A 23604-nucleotide genomic window follows, 5' to 3' on the forward strand; every position below is an offset into this window, starting at 1 on the left:
TGAAAATTGCTGTGTTCCACTGATGTCATTTGCAAAACAAACAAAAATGCCTCTATGTAGATGTTAAATTTTTATACATCCTGTGACTTATTTATGTATATATTTCACATATATGTGCACTTTTTAAAACAAATGTAAATATATTTATAAATGTATTCCCTTGGTTCTCATTATTACTGCATAACTGCTTACTTTTCTTAAATTTTGTCTTATTTTTCAAATGTCAGTGCTACTGCTCTGTTCTGGAATCGTGCTTTTGGTGTGATTTGGCAATTTAATTAGTTTTATTTCAGCCAAATTAAAAAGTAAGGATGACAGTTTTTTCTAACATCAGACAGTGCTGTTCCGACCTTCTTCCATGAACTGAGATTTTTCTTTTTTAATGGTTCTGAGTATTGTTTGGCTTTGTACCTGTTGATTTGTCAGTTAGTGTACACCTCAGGCAGAAGAAATAGTTACAGCTTGGGAATAGAAATCCCAAGAGGACAAGATGAAGGCTTTCTTTGAAGTAAATTGCAAATTTAGTGATTTTTTTTTTTTTTAATTATGCTTCTTTTAATGTATTTCTTTCTGTGAATACTCTTTTGATATCTCCTTACTTTTTCTGAAGGATATGATGTTAATGAGCCTTTCTTGCATGGAGCTGCAGTTAGATCAGTGGCTACTGACAAAAGGGAAGAGTTCTGCAGGTGAGAACTTGATGTCATTTTCTTCAGACTCTGAAAACACTGGGGGTGTATGAAGAAATGTTTCCAAGAATTCACTGGATTTTGGAGCTCTTTTTTCTTAATATCTTCCAGATCTGTGTTTTATTGTTCTGTCAAGTGTTTGCCTTCAGGTAGATCAGACCTTTGAAATTCTGTTCTGTGGGACACTTTCCATGGGATGCCAGTAACTTCATGATAAAATGTAATTAATTGACTTGCAGTTTCTCCACGAAATTGTCCTGCTGCCTCTGTGAATGGCAAGTTTGGCCCTGACTTCCCAGGAACCCATTTTTTGGGAGACCTGCTGCAGCTGTCGTTCGCGTCCTCGCAGCGAGATTTGTTTGAGGAGGGCTGGATGGAGTTTGTCACTCGGGTCTATTGGCTCAAGGCTCGGTTCCTGGCGCTGCAGGTGGGCTTCACTTTTGGTTTAGCCAACACAGCTTGTCCCAAATTCAAGTCAATATGTTTTCATCTTATTGCAGGGGTTCCATACTGTTGTCTCCTTATCACAAAAGTTTCACACGTTCCTGGTGTTTCTGGTGGGCAGCTCCTCAGAGCACTGACTCTTTCTCCTTCACAAAGCAGCCAACTGACTGCAGTTCCCTTCTCAACCAGCCACCCCACTCTTTTCTAGCACTCTTCTTCTCACTGCTTACAGCTGTGGCCTGGTAAAGTCAGGCCTGTTCCTAATCTTTGACAACTGGCCCAGCTGTAACTCCTTAGGAGTAAGATTACTTTCTACACTATCTTTATTTTCTATCCCCCACAAATATTGTTCAGATGCAGCTGATTCGGGAATCTCAACTCTTTTAAGCATGTGGATAAAATCAGCTTAAAACACATAGTGATTTCATTTTGCTTCTAAATATAATTCACTTCCCCTGAGGATTGAGGTGGAAATGAAGTAGGAGGTCTCACATGCTCAGCAAATATTCAGATATGTTTAATAGATGTCTTTGTTTAAATGAACTTGTACTCAGCTTAAAAAAAATATTTGTACTAAAGTTACTTGGAATAGTGTTGTGGAGCTGCAGAACATAAGATTTTTGGGGGCCTGGATTTGTGGACCCTGTCAAAGTCTCAGGAAGTCCAAAATTCAGATTTGAACTGAAGCAGAACTCTGTTTTCATTACTGTTCCCTTTGCTTTTTCAAGGTGGCATGGCTCTGCTTTTGAAGATTTTTAATTTAATATGCAAATTTTGAAGCAGAGGGTTTTAAACCTATCACTAAGGGAATAATTTGAAAGAAATGTTATTTGATCCCAGTCTTTTTCTTCCCCTCTAAGTGTTGCTTCCCTAGGACATCAAAGAGGGTTTTAAAATGCAATAATTATGTTTAAATCTGTTGTCAACTAGTTATGTGAGTCAGTTTCATAAGTGTGAACTAACTTGTTCCTTCCCCTTTTATTTTTTCCTGCATCTAAGGATTCCTTTCCAATAAAGTTATTTAGGAAAAATGAGAGTTCCTGTACAACTACTGGCACTTTTTTCCTTGTGATATGCAGAGTTGTTTTTTGCCTGTGCATGCCTTCCTGACATCTCAATTTCAGTAACTGCTTTGCACAGAGCAAGTAGAATTTGTTCACTTAGCAGAATATACAAATGTTTCTTTACTTCGTGTTTTAATTTGCACAAATGGGGAAGTTATTTCTGCTGGTTTACTCTTCTGCCTTTTTAAAGGAAAGGGATTTTGGACTCCAGACCAATCTTACAAATTTATGCAGGCTGAATTCCATTTTTCTGATTTGTTTTTTCCATTATTGAAATAACTGGTGAGATATTTTAAAATATTTTTGCTTTAATTTGAGCTATTCAGTTGAATTTGTTTTTTAATTTTTGAGGACATGCAATAATCACTCTGGCAGTGCCTGCATTACATTTAAACATTTTGTACAAGTTTTGGAGACCCTTTCTGCAGGATTTTTTGGTTGATTGTTTTCCTGTGTACTGTTTCTATAGGGAGACATGGAACAGGCCCTTGAAAACTATGATATCTGTACTGAGATGCTGCAGAGCTCCAGCAGCACACAGGCTAAAGCTGGCAATGAGGGTAATGTTGTGATACGCTTGCCTAACCTGCACGTGGATTCTGTGGTCTCTTTAGAAGAGGTAAGAGCTCATTTCCACGTGTGTGTTCCCTCTTCCATCCCTCACACTCCATCTCTCCCTGTTTCACATGTCACCTATGAATTAGTTCTTTTGTGATGGAAGCTTGCTGTATGTCAGAGTGAGGGTTTGGTAGTTTGAATATTATGTCAAGACTAACCTGTCTATTTCAAAAACTACAGTTTTTGTGTCTCTTGGTCTTGTACATCTTTAGAGTGCTGTTATGCAAAAATAAAAATATTAAAGCAGCTGCATGCATTAAATCAGCAGTAGATTATTGAATCAGTGTTTTCCTTTTCTTTTCTTAAACATTAAGAGCTGGGAGAAGTGTCAGTAGTCAAATATATGTGAAAACAAAAGTTAAGGTTATGTCATCTGTGATGTTTGCAGATTGAAAAGAACCTGAAATCTCTGGAGAGATGCCAGTCTTTGGAAGAGATCCAGCGACTGTATGAGGCAGGGGACTATAATGCAGTGGTGCATCTGCTCAGGCCAACCTTGTGCTTCAATGGTTATGGCAGAGCCAAACACCTGGAGTTTGTCACATCCATACCTGAGAGACCAGCTCAGCTGCTTCTCCTCCAGGTTTGCTTTGTTTCTTACAAAATCTCTTCTAGTAAGGAATTAGGACGTATTCCTGAAAGCAGGATGGAAGGATTTCTGGAGTGGGTGTTAACAGTTATGAGTCTTATTTACAAAGCAAACCATGGAACCAAATCTGTAAATGCTCTGAAGATCACAGCTTTGTCGACATCATTAGCAATGTGCCAGCTTTTGCTGACGGAGAATGTGGCTGAAGATGCAACATGTTGAGGCCTCCATGGAATGAGCAGAAACTTGAGTTTCCTTAGTTATTTTATGGATGAATTCATGCTGCTGTTGACTATATGGTGACTTAGAACCATTCTGAAACTTGGTTATCTAGCATATGAATGATTTTTATGCTGTAAAGACCCTCTCCTGCATGAATGAGAAACTGTTGCTGCATGCAGTATAATTGCTGTAGAGTTAGTCCATTTGACACTGTAAAAATAAGTGTATTAATGAGCTCGGCTCAGCTGAGTATATTAGGTTAGTTGGGGGAAAAAAGTTTGCACAAAAAAAGACTGATGGGTTTTTAACTGCACAGAACCCAGTCCTACATTTTCCATGCTATCTGGTGACCCGACCTCTTCAGAGTAGAAAGAAGCAGAAGTTGCTATTGCACTGGCCTTAGAGTTGCTACATTGTTATTTATGAAGTAATAAAATGGTAGCATAAGATCATAAAGATCCAAGCCCTGTTTCTTGTAAGGGCTTCATTCAGCTGTAGATCCTTAGAAACAGACCTACAGCCATCCCTTTCCTTTTTTCTTTCCTTGCATCTTTTATTAAAGCAGAAAGATGTGATGATTTTTTTGTATTTAGATCCACTTGTGTATTTGTCATCCAGGATCCATGCACCTCCTATTGTCCTTTTAATGTTGCATTTAAAGTTGTTGCTTCATTTCATTGAAGTAATCACATTAACTGAGTATAGTGTTTTGCTTTGGCCTGCTGTGCATTCATGTTTAAAATAAACTCCTCTTTGTTATAATAGTTCTTTTTCATATTTACATTCCCTAGGACTCCCTGCTCAAACTGAAAGACTACAAGCAATGCTTTGAATGCTCAGATGTTGCCTTGAATGAAGCAATTCAGCAGATGATTAATATGACAGCAGCCTCTGCTAAAGAGGAGTGGGTTGCTACGGTAACACAGCTGCTCACAGGAATAGATACTTCATTATCCTCAGTTAACAGCATCCTGAAAGACTCCTCTGTCACACCAAGCCTGGTTCGCTTAACAAACAACCTGATCCAGGTAAGCCATGGCCTGGCACCAGGGAGATGTGCTGAGTGCTGCAGGACTCAGGGCATGCTGCAGCTGCTGGGTGAATGCCCACCCACTCTAGTGATGGCTTTGGTTACAGTTTTGGGAAGCTGGGTATTACCATATTGTGTGAGCATTGTCATAGTCTGCAGTGTGATAGAGCTGCACTGAGCACACCCCTGTGCTAGATCCACTACCAGCAGCTAGATCCACTACCAAGCTGCCTAAACAATCAAAATATGGTGGTAAAATAACCAACACTGAGGTTTTAGGCTGTTTGAAATGGTGATAATGTGAAGATTGATTGAGCTGCCTGGGTGTAGCTTGTGAGTTCTGGCTCTGATCTTGCCTGAATGTGCTTCAGGCTGGAGGGCCAGGTGCCATAAGCCTTACAGGCATGGTAGCATTGCTTGCAAGTGCTGGCCAAAGGGTTCTTCTAGTAAAAACAGAGAGGGTGATCTGAACAGGGCAGGGGAAAAGTGAAATGTGAACTGCTTCTAGAATTATGAATGCAGCTAATTTTAGCCTTTTACAGAAGGTGCTTTCAAACCTCAAAATTGAACAGGCATTTTCAGTCCAGGTAACAAATGGCAAGCTTACAAATGGCAGTTCTGTTAAGAAGCAGGTCTAGTTAATGTCAAAATTCAATGTGCTTGTAGTTCTCAAATCTCTATTTACTTCTGTAAAAGCTAAGGACCTTTCACTGCTTACAAAATCATGCTCTTATTGTGTAGAGTTGTATGTTTTACGGCATGTAATGGAATTCTGGAGAACAGAGTGTTCAGGCACATCATTTATGTAGCATCTTTAATGATTCTAGTTGGTCTTTAACAGTTGTTGTAAGGCCTGTTCTAGAAGTCAGGAATTTTCGAAAGTTCCTCTTGATCTGGGTTGTAGGGAAATTTCTTGTGCAATAATGAGGCCTAGTGATGCTAAGAATTGATGCTGTGTATTTGCTTACTATGAATTGCTCATATAGCTTATTAACAGAGACACATCTAGGTGGAAAATGGGGATGCAAGAGGAATGTCAGAGCAGGACAAATAATCTACTACTCTTCCCCTACTGATTGATTTACCTCTAGCATTTTTACAGCCACTTGTGAGAAGCTGAGGCTCAACTTTAGATTATTTCCTTGGGGTAAAAAGTGTTGCCAACTTTGGGTTGTTTGGGAAGGATTCACACCCGGCCTGTGTTTACATGACTTTGTCTGTATAATGTCTGTTTCTCTATTAGATCATAGACTGCAGCATGGCTGTCCAGGAAGAACCAAAAGAGCCCTATGTGTCCTCAGTGCTTCCATGGATTATCCTGCACAGGATCATCCAGCATGAGGAAGATGCTTTTCGATCCCTTTGCTGCCAGCAGCAGCAGAACCAGGGAGAAGAAGGTGGATTATTTCTTCACTTTTACACTTTGGATCTGAGCTCTTTACCATCTAGCTCAGGAATATAAGTAATAAAATACTTGCTTGTTGTCTTACCTTGCTGGCTGAAGGGAGTAGAGGGCTATGCAAGCACCGCTTTCCACCAGAGAGGAAGCTGTTTGCCAGTTGAAGCATTGACTCTGATTTAACTCAGTTCTGTGCTACTTTAATATTTACCAATTTCTTTCTTCCAGTGAGTCCTGATACCCCTATGTTGCCTTCTTCACTTATGCTGTTGAACACAGCTCATGAGTATTTGGGAAGAAGATCCTGGTGTTGCAATTCAGATGGTGCTCTGCTCAAGTTCTATGTAAGTATTGGCATCGTGGGATAACTGAGATTGATTCTGATTGATCTCTGCAAATCATCTGGCCAAGCCACATCCCAAAGCAGGAAACGAAGTTCAAAGTTAGATTGTTTATTCCCTTATCTTCATATTAAATATACACTTTTAAATCCACTTTCCAGCTTCTCCCAGACAAACATATGAAAGTTTCAGTCAGTTTAATCTGAGTAGCAAAGGCTTGTTATTCCAGATCCTTTTCTATTGGTCTGCTTCTGTAATACTCCCCATTGTTCTCTGGACTTGCCTCACTGAGAAGAAAAATTGTTTTATTCTCTTTTTTCCTTTGTTTTGCTTCTTGCACTTGTATTTTATTTTGTTCATGGGATTTGAAAGGGAAGTAGGAATAACCAAGCAGTTGAAAAGTACTGTACATCATTCAGGAGCTAAAAAAAAACCTGTTGTGTTAATCTTTAAAATTGCTGCTAAAATAACACAGTGGGATTCCATATTCATCTTGTCTCAGTGGTTCTAAATAAGTTGCTCACTTCACAGAACTGAATTTGTCAAGTGTTAGGTAGGATTTGCACATTTCAGTGTACATAAATACTGTTATCACGTAAAAAGAACATATTTAAACTTTCAGCCAAGAAAATTCAGTTTGGAACAGCTTGGTTGTTTGTTTCTTCCAAATCATAAGAGTAAAGATTAAAGATTTGCAGCCATCATCTATCCACAGTTACACAACTGGAATGCTCCTCATTGCTCCCACATCCTGTGGTGTTACCTGGGTTTGCTCTGAAGCTGTGATGCATTTAATTGTTCTGCAATTGATAAATTTGCCTTTTTTGATTGTACCTACCTTGATTTTATACCACAGTCTGAAAAAAGTAGCAATTCTCATGTTTTCATGTTAGTAACTAAATATTATTTAAAATACACATACACAGTTAATCTGTTGAACAATGATGAGAATGAAGAATTACTTTAGCCCTCCATTTCCCTGTGTCTTAAGGCTGTTCTTTGCTCTGTTGTTCTCTGTGCTCTGTTGGGTGTGTTACATCTCGTCTCCTGTGCTCCAGGAATGGGTGTCTGGGCACTAATACTGTAGCATTATTAGATGAAAGGACTTGACCTTTTTAAGATTATTCCTTGAGGTCTCATTGTTACAGCAGAAAATAAATTTCCCTTGGTTACTAAGTAGAGTATTTCTATTTATTTGCTCATTTTCTCTTAGCTCAGAAATCCAGTGTTTCCCTGAGCAGAGCACTGACAGCCTGGGACAGCCTGGCTGCTGGCAGATCCCAGATAATGTGATGCCATGGCATCCACTGGGCTCTGCTCTACAGGGACATTTCAGTGGCACTTTGCAGATTCAGCTTGACTTCACTGAGGTTTATTACCTTCAGCCAAGAGAAAATCATGATTAGTTCTGCATAGAGCTACTCAGGAATCTCCTAATTTCCCTTCTCAGCACTCCCTGGAGCTTATTAGCCACAGCTCAGTGCCAGACCCCATCTACCTCTGCATTTGAGCAGTGGCATGTCCAGGACAGTAATTTAGACAGCTGGGAAGGATGGCACAGAGAGCCTGAGGGGTTCTGCAGGAGTCAGCTCACCCTGACAGGGCTGCAGTGAATGAGCAGTGTTTGAACTGAGGCTGATTCAGGCTTGAACTATCAGATTATCTCTGTGTCCTGCTCTCCTCAGCCTCCCTGGTGTTAGGAGGATAATGCTGATGCACCTGAGCTGGCCCTGCAGGGACTCCAGAGGGTTTATTAGCTCAGGCCCTGTGCTCCATGGAGATAGATGGGCTGTTCCCAGGCTCGAGCCTGCCCACAGATGTGCCCTGAAGTGATGAGTCTGACTTGTGCCTGAAAAATGTGCTGTACCCACAGCCTGGGGAGTGACAGAGGAGGGGCTGGGAACCTGGGCAAAGTACAGATGTCTGAGAGCTGGCAGTGTATTTGCAGTGAGATCTTTGCAAATGTCACCAGCTACTTTAAACAAAATGTTCCATTGTCATAGACAGCATTGCCAGCTCCTAAAACTAAAATATCTTATTAAAAACAAGAATTTAGTTTTCAGAGTTTTCAGAGACAAGAGGGTGTTGGAAGGATAGGGAAAGACAAAGGTAAAATGGGATGAGGTATTTGAAGAGGAAGGAAGCTTCAAGCATGTGAACAGTGTGTTTCATATATTAGTGTCAAATGATCACCTTCTGTAGGTGAACTCTCTGCTCGAGAACTTTACATTGCTTGTGCAAGAGAAGGTGTTAATATTAATTAAGGCCTTTAGCAATAGTCTGAATTATAAGAATAATTCTGGATTTCTGCCAAGAACTTGAAAGTTGAATAATAACAAGGGAGATTGTTTTGAATGCTGTTCAAGTGAGAATTCTGTTACTGCTGTTGGATGTGCTTTTGTTTGTAGCAGTAAGAATATAAGGCTTTTGTTACAGTATCCTCTGATGCTCAGTGTTTTTCTTCAGCTTATTTAACTACCCTTTCTGTAAATTTCAAGTGTTGTTCACAAATTCATACAGGGAGAGTGCTGGCAATAAGGTGTCTGCAGGGGCTTAGTGTGAATGAGTCTGCTGTGACTACAGATGTCATTGAAATGCTTTCTAAGAATTGTCTGCTCTTCTTTTTCAGGGGTTTGGCTCTTAATAAACAGTACCTTGACCTTAGCACAGATATTTTAATCAGAAGAGAATCAGCATCTTCTGTTTAATTCCAGCTCTTATAAATGAGCTTCTTACATGTAGAAAGTCAGACTTCTGCCTTGTCATGCATGTTTGTATTGACAGGAAAGCCCATCATGATGAGAAGCTTCTTGTAGGATCATGCATAAGTAATTCAGTTTGCAATCCTAGATGTTGAAAAATGAGAAGTATCCACAAATAAACATTTCTTTTTTAAATTGAAATTCTAGAGTGGAACACACTGAAATTGAATCTTAAACCTCAGTGGTTGTGTGGGTCTTGTTTTGGTTACGAAATAAATATCTAGAATACCCCTTCACAGGTTATTCTTGGTGAGCATATTTTTATTGACCTTGAAGTGTCTTCTTGGAATGTGTTCCTTTTTGGTTTGTTTTTTATGGAAGCTTAGTGACAATTTTCAAAGAGTTACCTTTCTTCTTTTGGCATTCAGCTGCAGTTTTTATAATGAATGTCTTAAACTATCAGCATCTTCCAAAATACTCTACTGATGGGTGCTTTCTCTTGTAGTGTTGTAGGTAAAGATAGCAACTTGCTACTGTGTTTAGTAATTTGGGATCAGTCCAGCCACTTTCCTTGGTGTGTAGCCATCTGTGTAATACTGTTCATACTGTTCAATTCTATAGTCCTTTCAGCCAGATTTTCATTAACTCTCTCTCTTCATTTGCTGCCAAGTCCTCTCCATCCTGCTTTTTTCATGCAGAGGAAATTGCTGGTTGTGAGTTAGGGCAGAAATTCTTCTGTACCTTTTCCTTATTCACAGCATTGATGAACTGTAGTTGACAGTTCTATTCACAGAAGCACCTTGATGTGTAGGGGAGATCTTTGAATGATTTTAAGTCTGAAACATGAAGCTGATATTTAACCTCACTGATTAAAGATAAGTGTTTGTGAATTAACACAGGAAGAAAAATAAAAGCATTTCAATGCTGCTGCAGTGCCATTGGAATGACATGTGTGAGACCAGTTTACAGAAGTACATGAGTAATATTGGGTTGTTATTGGGGAAAAATCCATGTAAAAATCCCTTAAAATCTCTTAAAGTTGTTTTCATCACAACCAGCTGGGCAGCTCACTGATCTGCAGGTGACCTTGTCCTCGGTGCTTGGCTTGTAGGTTCAGGTACTACAGAAAGAACTTGCAGCTTCCACTTCTGAAGATACTCATCCTTACAAAGAAGAGCTGGAAACAGCCTTGGAACAATGTTTTTATTGTTTATATGGTTTCCCTAGCAAAAAAAGCAAAGCAAGGTACCTAGAAGAACATTCAGTACAGCAGGTAAGTTATGTCTTATCCAATGTCAGTGGAATATCCTGAACTGATGAAAGATGCATTCTTGTTTTGTTCTAATGCACTTTGATATTTTGGAGAAAGACTACTTTTATTTCCTTGTAAATTTTATGTATTTTACACATTATAGAGAATAAAATAAAAATCTTAATATTTTAAAAAATTATAAATATAAGAAGTAAATTCTTTTAAATGTTAGTCTTATCCATAGTAGTCTGCCATCCTGAAAGTATTGATAAATTGATTTTATTAAGCTATCACTTTCCTATTTTCAGCTGAGAAGAAGTTCAAGGTTGAGGAAAATTTAGAGAGGAAAAGTCAGCTTGAGAGAAGAAAGTTTTAGCGGCCAGCCTTGCAGTTTATGAAAGTGAAAAATGTCACAGTTAAAAGTTTGCAAGTACATTATGTTACCACTTATTTTGACATCTCTAATGGTAAATACCTGGTAGCTGTTTATGAGAAATGTGAAATTCAGCTGAATTTGGGAGAAGGGCAATTACAGAGTGCCTCTGGAAGGGGGTTGTAATATTAAGAGAAGAAGGGAAAAATACAGGGCAGCAGTACAATGTCCTGCCTTGAGAAACATCACTGGTTTTGTTCAAGAAACCCAGACTGTTTTGCACTTACCAAATGCAAGTGATCATAGAATTATCAATCAAAACCAATTTCTTACAAGCAAGGCGATTGTCTGGCTCTGTTGAACAAACCTTTTAAAAATACACAAATATTCTTACATTACTGTTCATTGAATATTTGGAAATTTTATATGTAAGATGTACATCTTAGAGAGTGAAGATAATGAGAGAAAGGATAAGGAGATTACCCTCTGCAACTTCCTTGCATTTCAAGGCAGAGCAAAATTTACTATAAGGGTAAAGTCAGCAATAAAAGGAGAAAAAACTTAGTCTTGCAGAAGAGAGCTGTTGATGATTTTGGGTATTTTTACTGCTTTCAAGAAAGAAAAGTGAAGAGAAAATTCTGATGTAACTTTCTGTAGAGAATTCAAAGATTTTTGAGGCTCAGAATTTTGTCTGGTTCCCATTTCATAAACTCTTCTTACTTGGCTGTGAAATGGAAGGGGCAGAGTTCTGCTCCATATCTTACCCATGATCTCAGTGTCACTCAGAATGTTTACAATCGATCCTTGCTTAGAAACAATTTTTTGAGCAAGTCTTCCAAGCCAATAGAATGATTTTTACTTTATTTTGACCTTAGTGACCCACACTAAGTTACAACACTATCATTTTGTGTTAAATCAGTGAGCAGTGTGTTGTATTTGTGAGCAGCATAAATTAACAGCATCTTTAGCTCTGTTCTTGGGAGGTTTAGTTTGGTTCCTGCTAGAGTAATGTGTACACTCCTCTGAACTAGAAAGGCTGTAGAAAACCATCATTAGTAGACTTGAATTTTAGAATTTGAAGTATTTTTTTCTCCTCATATCTACCTCCCTCTTCAGGTTGATCTGACATGGGAAGATGCTTTGTTCATGTTTGAGTATTTTAAGCCTAAAACTCTTCCAGAATTTGATAGTTACAAAACCAGTACAGTGTCTGCTGATTTGGCCAACCTTCTGAAGAAAACTGCCACAATTGTTCCTCGAACTGACAAGCCTATGCTGAGCCTGGAGGCTGTATCTGCCTATATTGAAGGAACATGCAGCAAGGTATCATTAATTGTTTTTTAAAAAAAATTAAATTGAAGGGAGTAAAAAATGGTGTTGCAGTTTTTATGTTGACTTTGAGATTATTAGTGGGATGATTTATTCCATAAGTTTGGGTTTTCTTGGGTAATTGCATTTAAATAAGAGTGATCCCACCAAAGCTTTTAGTCTTTGAATGGTAAAATATAGTCAGGATGAGATGTTCATTAGTGTTTGTAAGTGCTCTATCTCTGAAATGCTTGCAATGTCTTCACATTCAAAACCTTCATATTGTGTGATGAAAAGGCTGCTTCCTCTACAAGGAAGAAGCAAATGCACATTTAATATGAACCTTTGCCTTTTTGATTTTCAGGCACCATCTCTCCCCGAGGGTGCAGACTACTCTCCACCAGTGGTGACTGAGCTGTATTATCTCCTGGCAGATTATCATTTCAAGAACAAAGAGCAGTCCAAGGCCATTAAATTTTACATGCACGACATTTGTATTTGTCCAAACAGGTCAGTATTTTGGAATCCTGCTGCATGTTCTTCATTCTTCTCACTTCTTTCAGCACTAAAAAGCAGACAACTGGTTTCAGGAATGAAAAAAAAAAATCCCAAACAGCCAAAACTCCCACCTGCGATCCATTATCACATGTCTATTGTATAATTAAGGGCATCTCTAAAACAACCCAAGAGAGAAAACAAAACCCAAATCGTAGGGTTAAATATTTGATTGCTTTGAAATCAAAACCAAAAAATGAAAGGGGGGGAAAGCTAAATTGAAATGAAGAATAACTGTGAAGAATGAACTGTTTGTACCTTTTGTTCTTTGCATTGGCATGTTCATGCATGATAAGCAGTGAAAAATATCCTCATTTGTTAGGTAGCTATAGCACAAATGGCATCCTTTAGTGCATTAATTGCTTAGGCTGACCTCTTCCTAAAAGTGTTGATTTTGCTGCTAGAGAACTGCACAGAGAATACAAGTAAAGTGTTTAAGTGATATTTAAACAAAACCACCTTGTTTCTTGATAATTTGCAACTCACTGAAATACCATCAAGATTAAGCTCTCTCATCTTAAAAGCAAAGCATGTTCTGAATATCAGTCTTCTAAATTAAACTGAATAACCTTTACATTTACTGATTAAATATAGAGTTTGCATATTAGGTGTTATCATTTTAATTCTCCTTGAAGTTGATAGACCAGGGTCAGTGACAAAAACCCCAATTTGATAGATTGGAGACAAGAAAATTGTTTCTAAATCCAGTCACGTAACAGAGACAAAAGGGAAGGCACAGAGCAATTTTAGATGTGAAATCTTCAGAGGAAATAGCTGTAGTTTAATGTTATTGCATCTTCTAGTTTGGGACTTGTGACTAGCAAATGGCTAAAACTTTTGTTTTAAAGGCAGATAAAGAAATTACCATTATCAATCCCCTACCCATTTTTCTGCAGTTTTGATATTCTAGAACTTAAAATCAAAAATAAATGAATGGAATGCATTTTTACTCTATTGTGTGGCATTTTTTTTCCCAGAAGATGCCTTATGTGGTACCATAGTATTTTTGCCCCAGTCAAAATAGTTGGTACTTGTCTGCACTACAGTTCCTGTTCCATTCCCCTCAGGAATCTGATTATTGAGGTCACTTGGCCTAGAAATGGATTTTCAGTTGGAATCAGAAGAAATTGCAGGCAAAAATATGAGAATGTTATGGTTGCCTTGGTGTTAAAATCATGGTAAAATTGAAAAAGCCCAGAGCAGAGGAAGCCTGGTGTTAAAGTGAGGTTGTGGCCTATGGAAACCACCCTTCAGACTGTGTTGTCAACAAACCCAGGGCTGGACCCTCAACAGTCCTTCAGGCAGAAATTACAGTTTTAGTTCATCAGGATTTTCCTACTCGAATGCAATTTTGGCTTTATGATTTTTATGCTGGGAAACGATGATGATTATTCACAGTTGAGTCCAACAGCACAAGGTGTCACAATGTCTGCTGGCCTGCAGGGTGACAACATTTTGACAGGGCTGTGTGGTTACTGAGAAAAAAGCAGTGGGAGTGCTGCCATTAGCAATATAGATATACTGGCTTTGCATGGCAAATAAACCTGGGTTTTTCATCTGTGTTCCATGTGTGACAGTTACTGGGGGCAGTGCTTTGTTAGGAAACCACTTTAAGAAAATCAGTGTGATTTAGGCTGTACAGCTTGTGTTCCACTCTGAGGAGAGGAGGAAGTGCAGAAATGTGTTTTGTGTGATGGAAAGAGGAAAAAGTTGTAGATACAAGAAGACAAATCTTGTCTGTGTGTAGTGTAATATTCAGGGGGGAGTTTATTCATGGGTTTAAGAGCCTGAGATGAGAGATGTGGGACTCCAGGCAGCTCTTCAAAATGCTGTTCATTGTAAAGAAGCTGTTTTACAGCAGTTGTGGATAACAGAGCCACACCTACAGCTGCCCCCTGCTTCAGCAAGCCTGAAGCCCCTTTAGTTCTGGTTACAATGCATTATATCTTTTTCTTTGCTGAGCATCTTAATGCATAACAACACATCAGCATCATATACAATACCTTTACTATGACCTACAGCCTGTCATAACTACTATCATTGCCATATTATGGTCATTACTCTCCAATCACCTGAGTTAGTGTGCTACAGTTTAAGCTTAGTTTTTCAGTTTTCTTGCAGTGGAAAATTCTTAGACCTTTTCTCTACTTGCCAAATGCCACTTGCATGTTTGTTTGCCTGTGGTATCTTCTGCTTTTCCTAAGACCTATTTCTGTTTGGTAAAAGCATCTTTTTGTTTGTGGTCAACATATCCTTTGCTCAAGTCATAAACCCTCCTTCCAACTTGACTTAACCTTTGCTTTCTTAGCTGTCCACCAATGACTGGCTCAGCAATTCTCAATGTAGACATCTATTGTTCTTCTGAATCAAAACTTGCTTCCATCTCTATTCCATTCTCAGGTTCTACATTCAGAGAGCTTTTTGCCGAGCATACGTATCTGTGAAACTTTCTTGTCAAACTTTCTTCTTTTCCAACACTGGGTTCTCTTCCTGCCTGCACAGGTTTGACTCCTGGGCTGGAATGGCTCTGGCTCGAGCGAGCCGCATTCAGGACAAGCTGAACTCCAACGAGCTGAAGAGTGATGGCCCCATCTGGAAGCACTCCACCCCTGTCCTGAACTGCTTCAAACGGGCCCTGGAGATCGACAGCTCCAACCTCTCCCTGTGGATCGAGTATGGCACCATTTCCTATGCCCTGCATTCCTTTGCATCCCGGCAGCTCAAGCAGTGGAAAACAGAACTTCCCCCTGAAGTGGTGAAGCAGGTGGGATCTAACAGTGTACAATTTTAAATATTTAAAATTAGGTTTTTGTCTTGGTTTGGAAAGATAGGTGTCTACTAAGGGAGGCAGGAGCCTCCCCTGAGATGGAAAAATGTAAACCCCCTCCTTCTGAATTGTTATAAATTTGAAATTAAGGGGCTCTCAGACAAAAAATATGGGAGCACGAACAACAGTTCTTTATTAGGGGAAAAAAAAATATAAAATAAACAATGCAATGAACTAAAACACTGACAGAGTCAGAACACAGCCTGACACCCTGTGGGTCAGGGTGCTGGCAGCAGTCCCATTGGAATTGTGGCTCAGCCCTCCTGCAGTGCCAGGGGTGGTTCTGCTGGGCAGGGATCCTGGAGAAGGGTGCACTCTGCCTCTGAAGGTCCAGTGGAAGAGGCAGCTGCTGTTCCTCTGGGAATCCAGTGGAGATGCTGTTCTGGTGTCCCAAGGTCTCAGATTCTATCCAGGTAGGAATGCTTGGCTCCTCCCCCTGGGCTCCCATCTCCCAGTGGGATGCTGCAGTTCTTATCAGCCCTGCAGGGACATTCCATAGCCTGTTATCAGCAGGTGTCTCCCCTGAGGGAGGACTGGGTGTGGAAGAGATAAGAAAACTGCCCAATTAACAGAAGATAAGTGCCACACCTCTACCAGATGGCAAATAGAATCCATCTTGCCTTGTAATTTGGGACAGTTTTCTAACATAGTAAATTTTAAAATTAAGTATTTATATGCTATATTCTATATATGAGACTGTATGGTTATTTAGTAATGTTGGAAATTCCAGTATTCATTCCAAATCTGGTAGTGTCAATCAGCATTTGAAAGTGGGTTTTTTCCTTTCTTTTTCCTGTGTAAAATCAGTTTGAGCCTAATCTTTGAATTATCTTTTGAAGGTGACACAAAATTATTGTAACCTTCTGGACAGGGGAATTATATTTACCTTTTCTTTCTGTAAATGTCATGCAATATTTCCAGGAAAAGGTGAAATGCATACATATTGAAATAGTGAAGAGATCAGAAATTATTCTGGTGTCTGTGTCCACATGTCATCTCCTATATCTAAAGAATCCTCCCCCTTTTCTGTGGTTTTGGGCCATTTACCTAAACAAAAGATCAGAGTGAAAAGATTGGTAGAATTTCCACTGAAAACATTGTTATGAATTCATTATGTCTTTCTGCATAGGGGAGGTGAAAGACATTATTAAGAAGTTTATTGCTAAACCAAAATGAACAATTCTAAATATACTCTGACAGTGATAAGACTTGCTTGGGAAAATGTTTTGTCTTTTTGGACCAGTGAACTCCATTTCTGATTTAGCTATTCTGACTTCCAAATGTTCCCTAGTCTGCAGCTGGAAGCGCAGTGAAAAAAAGGAAGTGCTGCTCCTGTGCTGTAATTTGTAAAACTTTGAGTGTTTGAGCTGCAGAGGTCAGTGCTGGGAGCACCCTTGGCTTCTGGGAGAAGTATTTGCAGGAGGTGGTGAGTGTCACTCAGAGCTGCCTCAGCACTGCATTAACACTGCACTTCCCACAGGCACTTTCTTGCCTGAGAACAAAGCTGATCTCAGCCTGTATTAAAAGGGAACAAATAGTTTATTAAAGAGGATGTTTGAAGTGACAGTCAACTATTTTCTTCTGGAGGGTTATTGCATCCAACAGCGCCGAAATGAACTCCTCAGAAGATGAAGTTACTCCATTTTATGGCTTTGCCCTATCAGAAGTTTGGTCTTATGGTCTTGCAGCCCCTTGGCAATGAGGGAATTGTTGAAGAATTCCAGGGATAGTGCTGGAGTGACTTCATGGTATCAGATAAAAGGAGCAATACAGCGCAGCCATCTGAAGTTGAGGATTAAGTGAGAATGTTTATTTAGTGCTGTTTAAGTCTTCATTTTTTTCAAGTGAATATATTAAAAATGCATAATTTAGTAAGAAAATATCTATTATAATAAAAGATAAATTGAAACAATTTCATCTCACTTCCACAGATATATCTCTTCAAGAATGTGTTTTTCATACATAAAAACCTTATTATTCTCTTCTTCTTACAGAATGTTTAGGAAAGGAAAGGTTATGTTTTATTCTTGTTATAGGCACACAGCTTAAATTTATAAACTTCATTTTCAAAGACAGAAAATTACATTAATGCATCTTTTGACCTAGTTTTTTTTTACATGAATTTATTGGCATTTAGCTTTAATTTATGCTGCTGGTTTTAATTTTTTTTTTTTTGACGGGGTGGGGTGGGGAGAATATTCATCTCAAAATCAGATACATTGCAAGCAAGATGAAATACTTTTCTTCACAAATGAGGGTGGTCCATAGTGGCTTAACAGACTTCAGTTGCAGAACAAAGCAAATAATTTTTTCCTTTGAAGAGTTAAGATAACTAAAAAAATATATAACACTAAAAAATTACCAAAAAAAATTCTACCACTGTGAAAAAATGGTAGAATTTCTGTAGACATGAATACTGGGTTATTATTTTTCAGATTTATATTTATATCAATATAAATATTTTTTCTGTCTTACTGTTGTTTGTGCCAGCAGTCACTGGAGTGAACAAAAACCTATCCACAAACCCATTTTGTTGGGCTGCGTTTCACCTCTTGGGATGGATTTGATCCCTTCTCCATCATTTCTATTGGAAGCGTTTACAAGCTGTCCTGTGCTTTTCCAGGGGGCAGCAGGGTGGTTTTGGGCTTTGCCAGGGGAGCTGCAGTGAGCTGTGTGCTGTGTTGTGCCCTGTGCAGATGGAGGAGCGCAGGGACAGCATGCTGGAGACAGCCAAGCTGTGCTTCACCTCCGCGGCGCGCTGCGAGGGCGACGGCGACGAGGAGGAGTGGCTCATCCACTACATGCTGGGCAAGATAGCTGAGAAGCAGAAGCAGCCTCCTGTGGTGTACCTGCTGCACTACAAACAGGCAGGGCACTACCTGCACGAGGAGGCTGCTCGATACCCAAAGAAGATTCACTACCACAACCCACCAGAACTGGCCATGGAAGCCTTGGAGGTAAAGGAATGTTGAATGTGTAGCTGGAAACCTTGGAGGTAAAGAAATGTTGAATGTGTAGCTGGAAGCCCTGGAGGTAAGGATGTGAATGTGGCGAAACTGGGAAGGATGTGAATGTAGCTGGAGCCCTGGAGGTAAAGGAATGTTGAATGTGTAGCTGGAAACCTTGGAGGCAAGGATGTTGAATGGGTAGCTGGAAGCCTTGGAGGTAAAGGAATGTTGAATGTGTAGCTGGAAACCTTGGAGGTAAAGAAATGTTGAATGTGTAGCTGGAAGCCTTGGAGGTAAAGGAATGTTGAATGTGTAGCTAGAAAGCTTTGGAGGTAAAGGAATGTTGAATGTGTAGCTGGAAGCCTTGGAGGTAAAGGAATGTTGAATGTGTAGCTGGAAGCTTTGTTCTTGTAGGAATGTGCCCCCTGTTGATGGAGTGACAAAATTATCCTTTGTCTTCTTAAAGAGGAAAAAAAGCCCAGAAGTTTCTCTCCTCAATTAGGTAAAAAGACACCTCATAGGACCTTGGGGACTTCACCTCAAACTTAAGGATAGCCCATTGGACAGGAGCCAGAAAGTCCAGCCTAAGCAATTCTCTAGAAAAAGAACAAAGGAAATAATCACTTTTGTGAGGTGCTTTACCAGGAGCAAGAGCTTCTTGTCCCTGGCTTGGGTTTTTCTCTGTAAAGAGCTTTGTTATTTTGCCTTTTAATAAAACTTTTCTGTTTCCAACACTACCACAGAAGCCACACTGCTGATTTTATGCCATCTGAGGTAGCTGAGCTATCTTGGGTGTGGTGTAGATCTCCAAGAGCTCATTAGACCTGGCTCAAGGAGATCCTATATCATGTTCTCTACAGGTTGTTAGGCACATGGAGATGGTGCCTCTGGGTTGTGGAGGGTTTGCAGGACACACTTGGAGAGTGAAATGGAGCCTGTTATTCAGGCTGGTTTCATTTCAAAGGCAGTTTGGGCAGGTGGCTAGCAATTCCACTTCTGAATTTGCTGCACAGAGTTCATTGGTTTTTATAAAAATTAAGCATTGATAGGGTTCACAGGCAACTCCTAGCTCTGGAAGCACAGGTTCATGCCTGAGCTGGGACCTTTGCTTTCACTGTATTGTCTGGTAAAACTCTAGAACATACCCAGGGGTCACTTGCTCTCAACAAGGCCAGTTCTCCTTTCTTTGTTGTGATCCACAGATTTTGGTTATAAAATTTGCAGTGTTCAGATTTTGTACTTTAAGAGTAACTTTCAAAGGCAAGGAAAGTTCAATTCAGGTAAGTTTAGGTGACAGCTTCTTAACTAACTCCTGCAGATTCTTTAGAGAAAAGAATGTTTGTGATAGATTACAGAGCTACAGATTCTTTACTGACCAAGTGGGCTTTGGTGTTTTTTAGGTATATTTTCGACTTCATGCTTCTATTTTGAAACTTGTGGGGAAACCAGACTCTGGAGTAGATGCAGAGGTACTTGTTAGTTTCATGAAAGAAGCTTCTGAGGGACCCTTTGCCAGGGGTGAGGAGAAGAACACCCCAAAAGTTGCAGAAAAGTGAGTGCTAGTTCCCAGCAGTATCCTCTGAATGAATGCTGATAAACTACTGTACAATAAACTACTAAAATGGAGCTAAATAAAATATAAACAAAGTGCATGAAATTTGCATTTATGTTTGCAGTATTCAGGTACCATGAATAAGATTACATGCTACCCTGAGATCTCAATAAGTGGCACAGAGGACGTGGGAAGTGAAGAAAACAAAACAATTCTGATCATGTGATCCATTTTGAAACCACTGTTTTTATTTATTCATAAATTTGATTTTTAAAATCAGCAGTTAAAAAATGCAAATTCAAATGATGGTCACTTATAGGATGAGAGATTTTAGTCCTTACAATTTTTCTCATTAAAAACTACAAAATAAAAAGGAGTTTGCTATTGACCAGTGATGAGGGAGTGTCATGGTGGCGAAACTTCCTAATTACAAATTTCCCCATGCAGCTGTTAGTCAGAAAAATTGAGAACCACAAAAAATATTTTTTCCTCTTATAAACAAAATCTCCATAACATTAACAAAAGAACTTCTCTCCCTAAATTAACTAAAAAAAAAACTATTTCAAAAGTAATAAACTAGCTAAAAATTTTCAATTTTATTTCTTTACATTGTCAATAAGAAAAAGAAGTTATTAAGAAATGTGTTCTAAAAATTTTATTCTAATTTTTACTGCTTTTTTCTTTTAATTACTGTTAATAAAATTTTATTTATACCCTTTTAAAGTTTTAAACCTACTTTCCCTTTCTTCTAATCCTATCTTCCTACCTCAGAACAAGAAATAAATACATAAGTGATTCACCAACACTAAAACCCACCACACTCATCAATGCATTAGTTAAAAAATCTTAAATTAACAAACCAAAACCACTACAGGGAGGAAAATAACTTGGACTAAAAATCCTTTATTTAGAATTTGTCAGTGAGATTTGATTGCTGTACTGGAAATGCTATAAGATCATGTATATAAACATGGTGTTGTGGTCCCCAGGATGAAGTGAGAGATGAGAATTGACTCTAAAGTTCTCAGAAGGCTGATTTATATTATAGTATAGTATAGTATTGTATTGTATTGTATTGTATATTCTATTATGGTATAGTATAGTATAGTATATTCTATTATGGTATAGTATGTTATGTTATATGATATTATATTAATTATATTATGTCATCTTAATTATATATTATATATTATATGTTATATATTATATATTATAGTATACTATATTATAGTATATTTTATTATATTATAGTTTATTATAGTATAGTATATTATAGTATAGTATTGTATTATATTATATTATATTATATTATATTATATTACATTATAGAAATGCTATACTAAAACCATACTAAACTATAGAAAAAGGCTATAGAAAGCTAGAAAAGAATAAATAATAAAAACCCATGACTGCCCAGAAAGTCCAACACAGCTAGACTAGGATTAGTCATTATGTAAAAACAATTCACATACTAGAAGAAACAATTCTCTCAGTCACATTCCAAAGCAGCAAACCAGGGAGAAGCTGGAGCTTCCCAGGAGAAAAATTCCTGGTGAAGGGATTTTTCATAAAATATCCCAGTAACCCTTGCCCCTTCTTGTCGCCCTCCCAGAGAAAAGCCTTGCTTGATAGATGAAGACTCTCACTCCTCAGCTGGAACAGTGCCAGGCCCTGGGACTTCCCTCCCCTCCTCCTCGGGTCCAGGTCTGACATCCCCACCTTACACAGCCACTCCAGTTGACCACGATTACGTCAAATGTAAAAAACCCCGTCAGCAGGCAACGCCGGACGGTACAGTCCTGTTCTCACTTCTGCAGCAGGGAGGTGCTCTGAGCTCTGCATGGGGGGCTTGAGCAGCTCCAGCCAGCTGCTCAAGGAGGGTGAGGGGTCTGGGGTATCACGGGCAATATTGAAGCTCATTATTTTTCTATATATTCAGTGCCTTTAATAGAATCAATGTACAGTCAGAGCTTTAAATACCAAACTCAAAGTTGTCACCTGCCACCGCTGGTACCTGTCGCTTAGTCACAACAGTAGTGTTGGTAGGAGGAATATGAGCTCCCTGAATGTTCAGTGATTTTTCTTCTTCAGAGCTCTTTAGGAAAGATGTGGGTTCAGTCTTTAGAAGACTGGACACTGTTTTGGCCTGTGTGAAATGAATGGTGAAAATTCAGACCGGTTCAAACAAGACAAATTGGTAAAAAAGCAACACAAGCCTGTTGTGTTACAATTTCTTGCTTGTTGTGTTAAAATTTCTTACTGTATTACAATTTCTTGAAGGAGGCAGGTGGCAACTATTTTGAATATATTGTGATTCAGCACGAAGTGATTTGCATGACAGTCCAGTAGATTTCATCTTTTAATTTTTCTTTATCATTTGCAATGACTGGTTAGCAGCTCATCTTTGTAGAATATAAAGTGGTAGAATAAAGAATTGGCTTATAAATGTAAGAAGGGGGGTGGTGTCATAGCATTAATGAAGATTTTGCAATTGCATACATAATAGAAATTAAGTTACAATTTAAGTAACCTGAGTTTGTTATTTGGCTAGGAATTTGATTCTGATTCTACTCTTCCAGCCATTTGTTTATCCATCTGGATCTATGAGTATCAGCACTCAAGGAGTAAAATACCTACAGTGTTGAGCTTGGTGTTGGTAGAACGTGCCAGGCCCCACAGAAATGCTCTGTTTGATATGAATTTATTTCTGGAGGGTGGGCTGCTTCCTATTGTCATTTTCTGAAGAGTGGAAATTGTAAATCACTTTGTTGACACAGTTTTGGAACAAATGTTTGTATGCCTGAAATTTTTTCAGGGTGCATTTATTTCTTTTGCTCAACAATTCTTGGTGCAACCAACAGAAGCTCTTTTATTTCTCTCATTATATTGAACAGAGAAATGTTTGTTTTGTTACTGCTTGCATTTCACTTGGGAGTAATTCATTAGACTGTTTTGAGATCATTTGTAGTGTGGAGGTGTCAATGGGTTATGCAGTGATCAGGCTCTTTTATTGGCTTTTTGATGTCTTTTGACAGAACAGCATAGAAGGGAGCAAATATTTAAATATTTCTTAAGTAATATTCCCTGTGGGGAGCCTTTCTGCCTAGGACTACATCTGTTTGGTCCTGAGGAGTGTCTCAGGCTCCCAGGAGAGCCATAAGCCAGATAAATACCCAGTGTGTGTGCTTGGTGCCTCCTCTGCAGTGAGACATTCTGGCTGTGGCAGCCTGGGCCCAGTGGGAGCGCGGGCGGCTGCTGAGCCAAGCCTGAAGGTGCCAGTGCAGCAACATCTGCCTCTGCCAGGGCTGGGGGAGCAGTGCCTGGATCTGCAAGCTGAGCCTAGCTGGGACTGAGCTTTGTGCTGTCAAAGCAATTCCAAATGTCAGCTGCTGGAAGAGTCAGAGTTTGGGTGATCTTCAGGAAGGCTGTGTGTAACCGTGACAAGGAGAATTGCAGAGTTCTGCATCATTCATAATGTTTGGTGAGTTGCTGGCACAACTAAACCCTGGATACAGCATATTGAAGAACCCCAGGAAACTGAAATATTTGCCTTGGGGCTGTTACAGATGGAAGAGCTAACAGGCTGAGCTAACAGGCTCAGAAGTCTTCCACTTTTATATTATTACATATACTGTGCTCTTCTGCATGCATTTGCATTTTGCTTGTATTAAAATACAGACTTTTGAAGTAA

General features: G+C 39.1%; 1 protein-coding gene across 3 annotated transcripts in view; it reads left to right on the top strand.

Moving 5' to 3' along the window:
- Positions 1 to 23604, top strand: part of CABIN1 (calcineurin binding protein 1) — a 113233-nt gene that overhangs the window by 9631 nt on the left and 79998 nt on the right. For all 3 annotated transcript variants that reach the window (XM_009092237.4, XM_018916424.3, XM_018916423.3), the window contains exons 14-27: positions 611 to 689; positions 929 to 1116; positions 2667 to 2816; positions 3204 to 3398; positions 4418 to 4654; positions 5900 to 6053; positions 6284 to 6399; positions 10210 to 10371; positions 11840 to 12046; positions 12396 to 12541; positions 15089 to 15350; positions 18110 to 18370; positions 19762 to 19913; positions 21526 to 21704. In XM_009092237.4, the coding sequence (XP_009090485.1) occupies positions 611 to 689; positions 929 to 1116; positions 2667 to 2816; positions 3204 to 3398; positions 4418 to 4654; positions 5900 to 6053; positions 6284 to 6399; positions 10210 to 10371; positions 11840 to 12046; positions 12396 to 12541; positions 15089 to 15350; positions 18110 to 18370; positions 19762 to 19913; positions 21526 to 21704 (2488 nt within the window). The remainder of the gene's footprint in view (positions 1 to 610; positions 690 to 928; positions 1117 to 2666; positions 2817 to 3203; positions 3399 to 4417; positions 4655 to 5899; positions 6054 to 6283; positions 6400 to 10209; positions 10372 to 11839; positions 12047 to 12395; positions 12542 to 15088; positions 15351 to 18109; positions 18371 to 19761; positions 19914 to 21525; positions 21705 to 23604) is intronic.

The sequence above is a fragment of the Serinus canaria genome, chromosome 15 (assembly GCF_022539315.1).
Source record: "Serinus canaria isolate serCan28SL12 chromosome 15, serCan2020, whole genome shotgun sequence".
Classification (NCBI taxonomy): Eukaryota; Metazoa; Chordata; class Aves; order Passeriformes; family Fringillidae; genus Serinus; species Serinus canaria.